The sequence below is a fragment of the Camelus ferus genome, chromosome 16 (genome assembly GCF_009834535.1).
Source record: "Camelus ferus isolate YT-003-E chromosome 16, BCGSAC_Cfer_1.0, whole genome shotgun sequence".
Lineage (NCBI taxonomy): Eukaryota > Metazoa > Chordata > Mammalia > Artiodactyla > Camelidae > Camelus > Camelus ferus.
This window is the reverse complement of record NC_045711.1, coordinates 40,304,812-40,319,227: the sequence shown is the minus strand read 5'-3', so window position 1 is coordinate 40,319,227 and position 14,416 is coordinate 40,304,812. Positions and strand designations below refer to the sequence as shown.

Sequence of the window (14,416 nt, the reverse complement as noted above, 5' to 3'; positions counted from 1 at the left end):
TACAAGTAATACAAAGAGAAATACTCTACTGGAATCCATGATTAAGTCCTCGTAATTGGGATAAAGAGCTGATTTGGATTAATCACTGATGTGGAAGTGCGAGGAGAGTGGTCATCTTTTTAGAGTTAGAAAGCAAAGATGAGGCTAGTAAATCTGGAGAAAAAGGCTGGTAACAGAATGGAAGAGGGGAAGTACAGGCCCCTTTCACATAAGGATGTGTCGATAAAAACCATCAAACTAAAGTGACACCTGGAAAAGCAGGTGGGCCAAAAAGACCACACACATATAGTCATCCTTTGGTTGATTTTATGAGAGAAGGTCTGATGAGAGTTCATTCCAAACTACACTCTCTAACAAGGAAGCACCGTTCCCAAAGCTCCAATCAAAAAGAGAAAGGAGGCCCTGTGGTTGGGCAGGCACCTGCCCAGGGAGCAGGTCACTAAATGTGGCGTTTGGGGGTGCGGTTTCCATGACTTACAAGCTGATGAAGAGCTACCTCACCGCAGGGTGCAATGGGAAACGACCCAAAACAACTAACCCCGGGCGCAGGGCCACACCTGCCTCCGGGCCTGTGAGTCTCTGCCGAGTCATGCGCCTGCACTAATGTGAACTCCTGTTTGTTCCCAGCTCTGCACCTGCTCTCAGCTCCCCCTGCCTGTCTGCTGCTGGGGCAGGGCTCTCTCTGACTCAGGCCTGTCCAGCTGAAGGGAGCTTTTCCGGGTGGGGAGCGGGTCATTTGTTTATGAAGACAAGCTATAATCAATTAGCTGGGTGTAAGATGGGGTTTTCACCCTTTCCAAGCTGCACAAACTCCAGCCACCCCTAGGAGGAGACAACATATCACAGATCCCAAAGGAGCGTGTGGCTGTGAGGACAGGCGAACAGACTGGTTGGATAGGTGGGGCCTAAACTGTACCTTGCGGCCAACAGATGCCAATGTACCTCCCTTTGAAGCTTTTCCTCTTAGATCTTGACACCATGTATCCTGACCTAAATATGACTGTGTTCTCCAGTTTCTATCCCTCACCTATCATGAGGATGTTCAAACCTGCAACAACTCCTCCCAGCCACGAGGGCAGGACTATTCCTGTGATGCACATCACTAAGACGATAACTCACAGAATAGCTGTTCTCACCCTTCTAATAATGTAAGAACAGTTTATCTTCTCAGTCAACAGGCAGATGGAATGTTTTCATGATTCCGAGAACCCTCCAAAGTACGTTTTTTAAAATCTGCTTATAAATCACTGATCAAGAGGGAACGAGAGACTGAAGTTATGCTAACAGGCATGAACAGTGCACGTTTCAGAGGAAGTGCCTGACATCATAGCTGCTTTCCCCAGCAGGGATTTCCTTCTCTTCCTGGAGAAGATAATCATCAGAAAATATTGGGTCAGGGCTCTGGAATTAAACTGACACCTACTTGTGAAGGAGAAAGAAAAACCCCAATCCAAAAATAAATCTGATTCTGCTGCCTTTTTCATTTTTGCAATCGGGCCTGCAGGGGAGAGTGGCAGGCAGCTTTCTGATACAGTCAAGGTATTCATCGCCATGGCCTTTGAAGCATGCTACCCCACGTGCCGCTTCCTGATCACCTTCTCCTCCCAGCTCAGGGGTTAGTAACCTTTGTCCTGATTTTAGGGTTCTTCATTCCTCCTTTTCTTTATAGTGTCATCACATGTTTTGTTCTAACGATATACAGCTTAGTTTGCTTGTTTTGAATTTCATATAAATGGAATCATACTGGATGCCTTCTTCTACAACTTCTTCTGCCTAATACGTTTTTAAGATTCATTGATGTACAGCTGTGATTTTATAGAGTGTAATGAATATGCCACAGTGTATTTTCCCACCCTGTTGATGAACAGTTTTGCTGTTATAAACAATACTACCATGCACATGCTTATGCCTGGCGCACACTTTGCCTTCCCAAAGGTGTTATATATATATGGGAATGGAAAAGGTGCATCATAGGGCATGTGCGCATCACTAGTTTTACTCAGTAACATCAAACTGTTTCCCAGTGAAGCTTTTTCCCAAGCCAATTTATTCTAACGCTCCATCACTGGTAGGGATAGATGTAAGACATTAGATCATATTTGGTTTTTTTTTAACTTTTTTTTTAAGGGGGGGTAAAAATGTTTGTTCATTTATTTATTTATTTTTAACGGAGGTACTGGGGATTGAACTGAGGACCTCATGCATGCTAAGCAGGCGCTCTACCACTGAGCTATACCTGCCTCCCATATTTGTTATTTTAAACTTTTAATGTTTTTTATTCAGCTGACTCCTTCCACCTAGTCCAGGTAGGCAGCAAGTAAATAAGTTGCCAAAAAGAACTGCAGAGTTGGTTTGTGGCCTGAATGATGCAACCAAGTCTCAGGTTCTTTTCCCCCTTGAGTGGCCTCTGACCTGAATTTGGATTCATACAAACACACTGACACATGTGAGATGACTGGGCCATCCTGGGCAAGAATTTGGCCTTTTACTTAGTAGATGAACAAGAAGGAAATCTCAATGACAGGATACATATGATATCCCATTCTCCTGCCTCCGCTTTCTTATTGGTGTATGTTTGGTAAAGTACCAACTCTGAGAAAATTATACAGAGGAAAATACTACTGAAAATGAAGTATCAGTTATAGTAAAATCAGACTGTTTATGGTTACTTCTTAGAGCATTAGGCAGCTTGTAGGAAGAAGGAAGAGAAAAAGCATCAGCTGAGCATTTTCTGTGCTGTGCATGGTCCTAAATGCTTTAACATTATTTCACTGAAAACCCTTTAAACCATAATTGTGATTGGTTGTCACCTGACCAGGAGTCTATGTCCTCTCATTCTTGGGTTCCCTCCAGCTAGCTGACCACTGTGCACCAGCTAACTAGATTTCAATGTCTCCACCAGCAAAGCCAGGGTAAAAGACAACTCTGTCTCCTCTGGCCCTGGTGACAGGAACGTTCAAAGAATCTAAAATCTAATAGGACATGTGTCACGAACTCTCCTTGGCCACCACCCATATTTTCTTCCTTGTCCCTTATACACTGGAACATAATATCTCAGACACATGGTCCAGCTTGCAAATGCCTGAAATCTGAGCTTGTCTAATGGAATATAAATCTGCCAGAAACCTAAATGATTAGAGCGCAGAATAACAAACAGGGCTGCTGGCAGTTTAATGGAGGGTTTCAACACACACACACACACACACACACACACACACCCCTTCTCCTGCCTCACTCCCATCCCCCAGCTACAAAAACAGAAAAAAGAAAATTAGATGTGAACAGTGTCAGTGGCTTTACGATGTCCTCACTTTTAGGTCTAAAGGAGAATATTAAATATTAGCCTTTCCCAAGCTCTTAAAGACATACTAAAAGATGCAAAAAGTCCCGTGTATCTCAGAGGGGCTGTCACTGTTTGGCCCACACCCTCACATTCCGATTAAGAGACTGTAATCAATTCAAAAACCACTACAGGGGCCTGGTATCACTTTGGTAAACTTTTCTTCTGCCAAGAGGTCAAAGCACCAAGCTAACACCCTCAAACAGAAGGCTGCCATCTCAAACTAAGCACCCAGTGCCACTCTGGACAATCAATGGGGCTTGAAATTGCTGCAATCAGAGTTCTCTCTCTTTGGAAAAACCACCACATGTGCTTCCTGGGAGAAGATATGAAATACAAGATCTAAGCACCTGGATAGGAAATGGAATTTCTTTGCAAAGAGAATGAGTGGGATTTTTCTAAGGATTCTCATCTCCTGGTTACCTAAGCTGCAAGGCTTGACAGAGCTTCAGACAGTCACAGGAATCTGGGGCTGCTTCTTTGCTCTTCTGAGCAGACAGACCCTGGAGCAGTGCCTAGGGCTGGGTAAGAGTCTGCCAGGCCCAATTCACTCGGCAGCTAGCTTAGCAGGTAGCCTACTAGTGCTGTTTCCTGACAACACATCCTAGACTGCAGACCTGAGTGGCTGTATACCCAAGAGGCACGCCTACTTTTTCCTTTTTGGCAGAGGCCTGATTTGATTTGGGTGCTTACTGTCCCATGGGTTCAGGGAATGTGGCACCTCCCTAGCACCAGAAGGTGAATATGAATTTGTTTTAGCCCATCTAGGAAATTCTGTTTTTCCAGTGATTAGTTTTAGGAATATGACCCAGTCTTGGTAAGTGAGTCCTGGGGTCGTCCTGGGGCCAGGGAGCAGTCTACTGGGGAGCTACTGGGAAAGGTCTCCCCCTCTAACTGAATGCCCGTTCATTCAGCCACATGCTGTGGAATTTATATGTAGATGCCTAGAAATGTGGCAGACATCTGGCAATCATGAGGCAAATTCAAGGACCAAGCCTTTAACTAAGAAAGGTAGAGCAGGAAGATGGAGAGCACCAATGTCCCCCTTATTACATCACTGAGCTATTGCAGAGTCTACTTCTGTGCTTCTTATTACGAGATGTTAAATGGTCCAACTTCTTAAACTACCTACAGTTGGATATTGGACCAGGCATATTCTGTTTGCTCCTACAGACCCACTGGTCAGCCTCTCCACCCTGCTCTCTGCCCTGGAGACTGATCTGTGAACCACATCAACTTGTCTCCTGACTTCCATAGGGTCTGGCTAGTGGGGAGCCCCAGCAGGAGACTGGAGGGAGGAGAGTGAAGGCAGGTCATTTTCCCCCTGCAGGATCACTTTGGCTGGCTGCATCCCTTGACTGAAGGCTTCTGCTCCTCTCTGAAGGTGACTTTTCTCCAGGAGTCTCCTTCCAGTTTCTAGTAACTGCTCCCTCCCTCTCTGGGCCTTGGAGCTACTACCAAACAGTTCTGCTGACAGAAGTCCCTTGATTCCACTAGAATCCCACAGCTTTGTCAATGGCCCCTGTATAAGGCCCTCCTCATATAATCCTAATTGGAGTACGCTACTTCTTGTCGAGACCCCAGTCGGTGGAGACACTCTATTATTACCTGCAGCGGAAAGCAGCCTAAGTGATATACCCCCAGTAGTAGCCTTTAGTTCTTAAAATCCAGGAAACATCACAATACAGAGAATTCCAGGGCACTTCCATTCCAGTTGCTAATGCAGTGAGTGTGTCTGTGGGTGGTGGGAGGCAGTGGTTGCGGAAGGAGGAGGAAATGAATGGCACATGCATATGTGTGTTTTCTGGGTAGCCCTGGAGGGAGATGATGAGAATCGCATCTGAACAACAGAACATCATGTACATTATACACACATTTATTTACAATGACCCTGTGAGGTAGGTCTCCTGATTTTCACTTTACAGACGGGGCCAGGTGAGGAGCAGAACTATGAATTAACTTCTCGAAGCTGCAGCAAGGGGGTGAACCAGGAACGGAAACCAGATCTCCTGACTCAGATTCTGTGGTTTTCTCACTCCCCAGGATGTGCCCCTCCCTTCAGGAATCAAGACCAGGAAGGCAGGACGGAGAGGGAAGAGGCAGGGTGACTTGTGGGTTTATGCTGCCCTTGTTCTCCTCATCTGAGATTTTTCTGAAATTCCTTTAACATCTAAGAAAAACCACATACACTAAAAAAACCCAATCCAACAGCTCGCAGTAGCCTGGGATTCCAGAATAAATACTGAAATTGGCAGAACACATAGTATCCTTCCTCTCAGTGGGTCACGTGAGGACACTGCCTAATATCCGTCATGTGTGTGCCTGGGGATATACAATATTTATGTCTCATCCGACCCTCCGATGCCTCTTTCTTGTGCCAAAAAGAACTGCTTTGTCCTACCTCCTGATCTAATCTAAAATGTCATCAAAATCTGGCCCTGAAGACCTATAAATTCTTTTAAAGTTGAGGAGACTTCGGTATCCTCCCAGCCTCCTAAGAGCATGGCTCAGATGAAATCATGCCAAGTACTGAGTAAATGGGAGGGGTTTTTTAGTGGAAACCATAATGCTATGCTGTGGCCACATTTTCACAGTACTTTGGGGGTGGGAGGGTGGTCCCTTTGCCTGGATAGGCTGGAAGGCTATTTAACACTTTGTTCAGGGGAAACACAGCCCAGATTCAAGAGTCAAGACCAAGTCATGAGACTCACTGGAGTCAAACTCTGGCATCAGCCCCAACAGCTTCTAGGCAGCTGTGCCTTCACCCTACATGTTCCACGTAGAACATGCCTACATGGAAAAACAAAGCAAAATACAGCACTCCACAGAACTTCAGCACGTGCCATCTCAGGAAACCGATCTTCGAATTCAGTTTACTATCTGAATCTTTCCTGAGATCAGCTTTTACCACCAAAGGGGTAATAAATAATGTAGGGAAATTAATTACTTTTTATAACCAATTACCAAGTGACTGTTGAAACAGCCAGTTCTTACTGATGCAGGAAGATGTTCAAGACTAGACTAGGTGGACAGAGAAAGACAAATACTGTAATGGCATCACTTTTATGTGAAACCCGAAGAAGCCAAACTCAGAGAAATGGAGAGTAGACTGGAGGCTACCAGGGGGCTGGGGGGCAGGGTTGAATGGGGAGATGGTGGTCAAAGGGTACAAATGTCCAGATACGAGATTATCAAGTTCTGGGCATCTAGTGTTCAGCATAATGGTAATACTGTATCACATACTGGAGTGTTGCTAAGAGAGATCTTAAATATTCTCACCACGAAAAAGGGGGTAATTATGAGTTAGCTAATGCTATGGTGTCAATGAATTTACAGTATGTAGATGTATGAAATCAGCACACTGGACACTTTAAACTTACACAATATTGTATGTCAATTATATCTCAATAAATCTGGGGGGAAAAGGAACAGTGGCGGTTAAGTGCAGCGTAAGTGCTCAGTAAACGCTGCTACGGTTAAAAAAAAAAAAGACTTAGTACTGGGTGAAAAGGTAAAGCTGAGGAACAGGTTTTGTGAAAAATACCTGTGAGTGTATGTGATAAGAGGGAGACTTGGAGAACGAGGTAAGATAAGGCCAACTGCTGTCCATGGGTACTGACTTTATAAATGATTTCTCTCTTTTATAATTTTCTGCATTTCTGCAAAGCATATATGAAAAATCAAACATATATATATATGTAAAATATATATAAAATTTAAAAAAAAAGAAAACAAGAGCGCTATTTCTGGGAAGCACCTTTATACCTCAAATGGGTTATATATATCCCAATTCTGCGGATTTATCATATGACCAAAATTACTGGAAAAAACTCAGTGAAACTCAGTACTGAAAAAAAAAATGCTCAAAGGAGCAGGAAGTACTTTCTGTTTTTTAAAGAATGGGCCAAAAGATTTCTAAGAATTTCAGCTACGCCTAGCATTACCTTGGGAACAATCAGTATCCATTTTGATAAGGCAGCTGCATCTGGCCTTAGAAGATTTTGAGAAGTATGTATTAAAATCTGCACCTAGTTGAGAACTGAAATAAGGAAAGAGTATTTCCACCCTTCAGTTTAAATGACTTTAAATTAAATGCCTCATCTTCCATGCTAATCTTAAATACTAGTACTGATTTTTTTAAAAAAAACTAGATTGATAGAGATTTCAATTTCCAAAACATATCACACATTCAAATGAGACTGAGAACTAGCTGCAGAGAAGGACAGTTCACTGTGCCTTGGGGAGCATGAAGGAGGGAAAGTCTGAGAAAGTCACTTAAGGACTCACCTTGCCAGCAAGATCCCCTGGTACTCTTCCAGCTGTCTCATGAAGCTGGGGTTGGGCTTGGTCACTGTCCGTCTTTCCTTCACGTAGTCATAGGCTCGGTCCAGATTCCAGCCGTACTCCTTCATTGCATAGGCAATCACGGTGGAGGCTGAGCGACTCACCCCCATTTTGCAGTGCACGAGGCATTTAGATCCATGTTTCCTAGTTTGGGGGATTGAAGTAAAGAGGAAAACACAATAGTGAGTATACTTTACACTATAAAAGCCAGGTTCTAAATGTGTCCACATCTCTCCTGTCTTGCCCTTCCAACGTCTCGCTCTGCAATCCATTCCACCTTAGTACAACTGTGTGCGCCTCTAATCAAATGTGCAGGGAGGGCAGGCAATTCTGGAGCATTCAAACAATATTCAGTGTTTATATGAAGCCTCTTTAATTCATTTGGCAAATATTTACCAGGCATTTACCATGTGTAAGACAATGTGCAAGGTCCAGGATGCAAAGATAAGTAACAGTTTTTCTCTAAAGGGTAGGATTCACTGGGAGAAGTGGACAATTAAAATTCAAAACAGTAACTGCAATGACAGTTGGTCACACAGCACAGAAGGAGAATTTTCAGTTTAGAGACTGGATTTGGGTGTGGTTGGAGGCCAGTCCCCTCAACCCCAGGGGCATGTTTCACGGCTGGCACAGGTATGGCAGTGATTCATCTAATTTATCCAAATGTTCTGAGTTGCTTCCAGTTCAAGTTCCAGTAAGAGCTCTATCCCTGGAGGAAAGCACAAACCAAATGAAACTAACCCTCTTTACTCAGACGTAGCCCTGGATATTACTTTTCACAACACCAACCCTCGTGTTCTGTCTAGGGACAGGCTATACAGCCTGCAGAGCTGGATGGGGCCATGTGATAAACCACATGGCTTTCTTAGCAAGGAGGGTGGAATGAGTCACTAGCTGTCTTTTTTTTTTTTTTTTTAATGGAGTGGAAGAAAGAGAAAACAAAGTTACCACAAAGTGACACTAACAAACAAACAAAACAAAACCCCTCATGCCAGAGCTTATTACCTTGGATATAGAATTATTACTCAGTTTGCTAATTCTGTTAATAACACAGTGTCTGGCACAGAGTAAGCCTTTAAATATTTGCTAAACGTATGAACAAACTTTTGCATCTGCTGCTTAGAGATGTCAGCTTAAGTAGGAACAATATTTTCAAAACTGGAAAAAAAGAACAGTTATCCTTATCACTAGTGTACATGGGCTGGGATCTTTCCCAAGTGGCTATTCCAATAAATTAAAAATTGCACGTGTCAGCCTAACAGGGGAAATCTATTCATTTACTCACTCGCTGTGTTACAAAAGACAAGTTCCCTTCCAGAAGCTTGTAATTCTTCTGCTAGAGATAGAGACACATGAAAGAGTTAAGAACCAATGCAAGGTGCCATGAGGTTAAGTGCCAAAATGAGTGAGCCAGATAAGCTGCGGGAATGCAGACAATGGTCTGGAATAACTGAAACAGTTTCAAAAGGAAAGGAAAGTTAACCTGTCAATTAGATGCGAAATTTTAGTGTCCTGTTATGGTTGGTGCGGGTGTGCGTCTGTGTGCTTGGATTATCCCAAATGACTAGGAAATATCTGTTTTGCTTATGGCACCATACAGTTTTCATTCAGACTACAGTTGGGAAGCCAATGCACAGTGACTCAGATGGAAGTTCAGACATGTGCTCTGTATTTTCCCATCAAGCTCTGACAACTTTAATACATCAAATTTCAGGTCTATGCCTGCAAGCATGGAAGGTGCTCAAACTTGGACAATCTTAGGAAAAATACAACTATGAAATCCACTCCTATGAAAACATTTCTTCATTTTGAGCTGGTTTTTTTCAGTGGATGGCTTCTAACATAGGTAATGAAGGATCAGGAGATAGTGCTCACCTAATTCAATTTCAACTTTCAGTTTCAATGCCCACCCCTACCCCAATTCAAGCACTAGACTGTCCAGTTTAAGCCTGGCATCACATTAGGAATCCTAAACTCACCTGCTCTCAGATGTCAACTTACACTTGCAGGAAACTGAGAGTTGGTGTCTCTTGGTAAACGTAATGTGGGTGCTTCATGCTTCTCCCCCTAAACCCAGCCCTGCTGAAATTAGCCTTTCTTTTCACTGGGACTTGGGCCTCACCTCAAACTCTATAGCCTTTTTGGTTGTGACTCTGACAACTTGCCTCGTCTTTCCCCTTTCCTTAAGGAACTAGACTATTCCTATATACTTGATAAACTCTGAAATGAAACATGATCTTAGGTTCAAGTCCTACCTTCACCACTTTTTACGTAACCTCTCTGAACCTCATTTCTGCAGTCTGTTCTCTGTACAGAAGGATGACTGTGTATGTCACTCTGGGTTTTGGAAAATATTACATGAAAGAATATGTATGCCATGAGTGGTATCATTAGGAATAATTTAATAATAAGCTTCAACAATACAAAACAGTCTTTCAGGTACTGGCTAGTGACTGAAAGAATGGGCTCAAAGCTGGAGTATGAGGATTCAGGGGAACTAAGATGAAGAACTTCCTGACCATGAAGCTCCTTAGGCAAGATGTGGCATCATTATTGAAGGAGGACTTTAAAAACAGAAGTGCTTCTCGTCTGCCAGGGAGGATCTGAGTGTGGTCCGACTTGAAGGGGGAGCGTGGCCAACATGCTCATTTATGGTTTCCTTTATTGAAGGAATAAATAGGACTGGCAAGGAAACCCCCAGGGACTTAAAGAAAAAATCAGTGTTGACATATTAATATTAAACATTAAATTAATACTATTGAATTGCTTCACTAAAAGGACCAATTAATTTAAGCTAGACAACAACAGAAGAGCCACAGAAAAACTTCACTGTTTAGAGTATCATAAAAGTAAAGGAAAAGAATGAAAAAGATTTCCAAAGCTCACTGTTTCTCTCCTTGTCTTCAGAGAGGAGGACCCACTGTTCTGCCCGCTTGGAATGATTTCTATTATATTACTTAAATGTCCCTGTTGGCAACATAAGAACTCTCCCTTCTCTCATTCACAACTTCTTCTCTAATTCAGAATTTCTCCCTTCTCTCATTTCTATTCCTTTTGCTGCAGCTTAAGTTTATTTTCTCTAATTTTGTGCTCAATGAAAATAGCCAACATGAGATCATCTTCTTCCAGGGGCTTCATCTACTTAAAGGAAAAGTGTTCAGTCACTGATCTTTTCCCTGGGATTAAGAAACCTGTCTCCTTTTCCCTGTTACTTCCTTCTCCCTGAGTATGATCAGTAGGTTACCTACAGCTTTCAGGCCCCAGCCACGTGTGGTGCACAAGGGACAGGGGTCAGAACGTGTGTGCGGGACCATTACTCACTTTGCTTTAGAGATGAATTTGTAAGTGTCATTCCAGTAAGCCAGGAGATCTGTTGCCTCTTCATCATATACCCGGATGTTATGATACTCAAAGACTCCTGGGAAGAAGTTATCTATCTCTCGAGTGACATTCAAGATATACCGGACCCTGCGAAGGAACCAAGGAGAACATGAGCTCTACTACCCAGGCGAAATCCAATTCCCACCACTGTTTTTCTTATTTAAAACTTGTTTACTCCCGAGGCTGAAATTAAATCCTAAGATATTGGAGAAAGCTTAAAAAAATCTAAGAGGCTATACTTATTTAGTACAGAAACGGTGTAACAGGGCCCTGGGCATACCTGGGCACCAGGGAGCTACTGAGACAAAAGTTGTCTGCCAAGATCAACATCTAAATTCCGTCTTCAGTTTTTGTATAGTTGTACAATCTCATTTTTGAGAGTCTTTTGAAAATATGCCTTGCATTTTACTCCAAAGAATCAACCCAAGGCCCACAATCTGAGTTTCTCTTTAGTCATTAAAAATTACCAGCAAAAAAATTTATTCTCTGAAAGTTATTTGTGTTCAATCAGACGATTAACATGTACCTCAAGGGAAAAAAGCCCAACAGAAGGAGGAAACATTTCCTCCTATCTTTTAAAATGCCAGATTGTCAGCTTTTGCTCTATTTCTCTCTTTAAACTACGTGAAAGGCAAATGAGGCCAGGGCTGGGAGGGTCAGAGGAAAGTTGGACTTAAAATTCTCTTGACTCTCTAGGCTGCATTCCTGGCTGCTATGGCAGCAGATGTGTCTGAGAGTTCTCCCAGGCTTGCAGAAAAGGGTTTCTGTATCAAAAATTTCTTCTGCTATCTCTTCCACTGTGCAATCTCAGTAAGTGCTTGAGTTTAATTTGCCAAAGGATTAACTTTTCTCAATGCCGTGTGGACTTTGATATCACTGGAGTTTACTCTAACAACACAACACAGCCTCACTCATTTCTCTCTGTAGAAGCTGCTTCCTTCTCAGAATCACACGTGGGGTTCTACAAACCCAGTCTCTGAAGTCAGAGAAATGACTACAAAAAGGGAGAGCCATAGCTAATCAATTCTGTGGTTAAGGTCAAGCAACCAAAATTTTCTTGGGACGTGATCTGAATCTGTTTTAACTTAGCATCAAAGTCCATTACTAGAAAGGATTTCTTTCTTTTAATTTAAAAAGCAAGCAACATGCAAGTGTGGAAAACAGTCTAGCAGCTCCCCCAAAGGTTACCATATGACTCAGTAATTCCTCTCCTAGGTATAAGCCCAGGAGAAATGAAAACATATGTCCACCCAAAGATCTGTACATGAATGGTCATAATGGTATTCACAGTAGCCAAAAAGTAGAAACAAATAGCCAAGACATGGAAACAATCTAAATGCCCATTGACAGATGACTGGATAAAGAAGTTGTGGTATATTTATACAATGGAATGCTACTCAGCCATAAAAATAGTAAAATAATGCCATTTGCAGCAACATGGATGGCCCTGGAGAATGTCATTTTAAGTGAAGTAAGCCAGAAAGAGAAAGAAAAATACCATATGATATCAGTCATATGTGGAATCTTAAAAAAAAAAAAAAAAAAAAAAAAAGACAAACTTACTTAAAAAACAGAAACAGACTCACAGGCATAGAAAACAAACTTATGGTTACCAGGGGGGAAGGAGGTGGGAAGGGATCAATTGGGAGTTCAGATTTGCAGATACTGATTGGTATATATAAAATAGATAAACAAGTTTATACTGTATAGCACAGGGAACTGTATTTGATATCTTCTTGTAGCTTATGATGAAAAAGAATATGAAAATGAATATATGTATATTCGTGAATGACTGAAGAATTGTGCTGTATACCAGAAATTGACACAATATTGTAAACTGACTATACTTCAATAAAAACAAGAAAAAAAAGTAGAAATGACCCAGATGTCCATCAACTGATGAATGGATAGATAAAATGTGGCATATATAAATCCATACAATGGAATATTATTTGGCAACAAAAAGGAATGAAGTACTAATGCATGCTACAACATTGATAAACCTTGAAAATATGTTAAGTGAAATAAACCACTCTTAAAGGACTACATATTATGTGATTCCACATAAATGAAATGCCCAGAATAGGCAAATCTATAGAGACAGAAAGTAGATTAGTAGTTTCTAGGAGCTGAAGGGAGGAAGGGAAATGGGGATGGCTGCTAAAGGCTTTATTTGGGATTGAAAAAATGTTGTAAACTGATTATTGCACAACTCTGTGAATATACACATTTTAAAAGGGTGAACTCTATAGTACATGAATATCTTAAAACTGTCAGGAAAAAAAAGCAAGTACGCTTCTCTTATTTTATTTAAAATAAAAATGAACAACCTTTCCATTCCCAATCCCATACTTCACTAATGGGTTACAGCAGGACAGAGTTTCCCAATCCTTTTCATTACAGAACTCTAGGCAGCCGCTACCAGTTGGAAATGGTACTCCTTGAAAATTCTTTGCCATCTCTATAAAGAGCAGCACTTTACTTGGGAGTTCTAGAGTCAGCAGTTTGGGCAAAAATGATCTTATTGTCAAAATTACACTTGAAAACCCCTTAAATCATCCACAGGGGGCAATGTACATGTTTTGTGTACAGATCCCTGAACTGTAATTCTTCATCCACTAAAATGTAAGAACCAGTGATTTTAAGAAACAAGAGTACATGTTTGAGTATCTAACCATACTTGTCTCTTAAAGAAAAATAGATACATCTCTATTTTAGAATTTAAAAATAACCTTGTAAGTAGCAAATGAGATGAATAGGTCTCATCTTCATCTGGGGATATAAGTCAGAAGTCAAAGTGTATGTATGTATGAAGTGATTCTGATACATCTGGCAGGCACTGCTCTGTCAAATCTCAGATTTCATATTAAACACTGTATCAGGTGCTAGTTTCCTACAGGTAACAAAAGTTTTTCTATCATTCCTTCACATTTACTGAGCACCCTTTTGATATAAAGCTCTGAGCTAGGTATGTTTCACACAAAACTAAGATGCAGTCTCTGCTTTCACGAACTCTCAATTCAATCCTTCTCAACTTAAATTTTCCAAGTTCTATTTATTTTCCTATCTTTAAGTAACCAGATCCCTTCCCACCCCAGATCTCTCTGTATAATCATTTGGCTTTCTTTCTTCTGTTGGAAAAGTAGGGAGTATGCATCTAATCATGTTAAAGATAACCAGAAGGCTGACTTGTAGCTGAGAAAACAGGCAGCAACCAGCCAGGGAGCCATCTCTGCCTGAGTCTCAGTAGGTCTTATCTCTGTCCACAATGAAGAGTTAGCACGGCCAATTTCCAGACATGATTTTCTCTTCTCTTACTGGGATGATATGACCTCCTACGGCCAAATTCAA

The 14,416-nt window shown here is 41.7% G+C and overlaps 1 protein-coding gene across 4 annotated transcripts in view; it reads right to left on the bottom strand.

Moving 5' to 3' along the window:
• Positions 1-14,416, bottom strand: part of SSH2 (slingshot protein phosphatase 2) — a 216,413-nt gene that overhangs the window by 10,868 nt on the left and 191,129 nt on the right. For all 4 annotated transcript variants that reach the window (XM_032457535.1, XM_032457536.1, XM_032457534.1 and 1 more), the window contains 2 exons: positions 11,006-11,152; positions 7,628-7,828 (listed from right to left, as the gene is read on the bottom strand). In XM_032457535.1, coding sequence (XP_032313426.1) covers positions 7,628-7,828; positions 11,006-11,152 — 348 coding nt within the window. The remainder of the gene's footprint in view (positions 1-7,627; positions 7,829-11,005; positions 11,153-14,416) is intronic.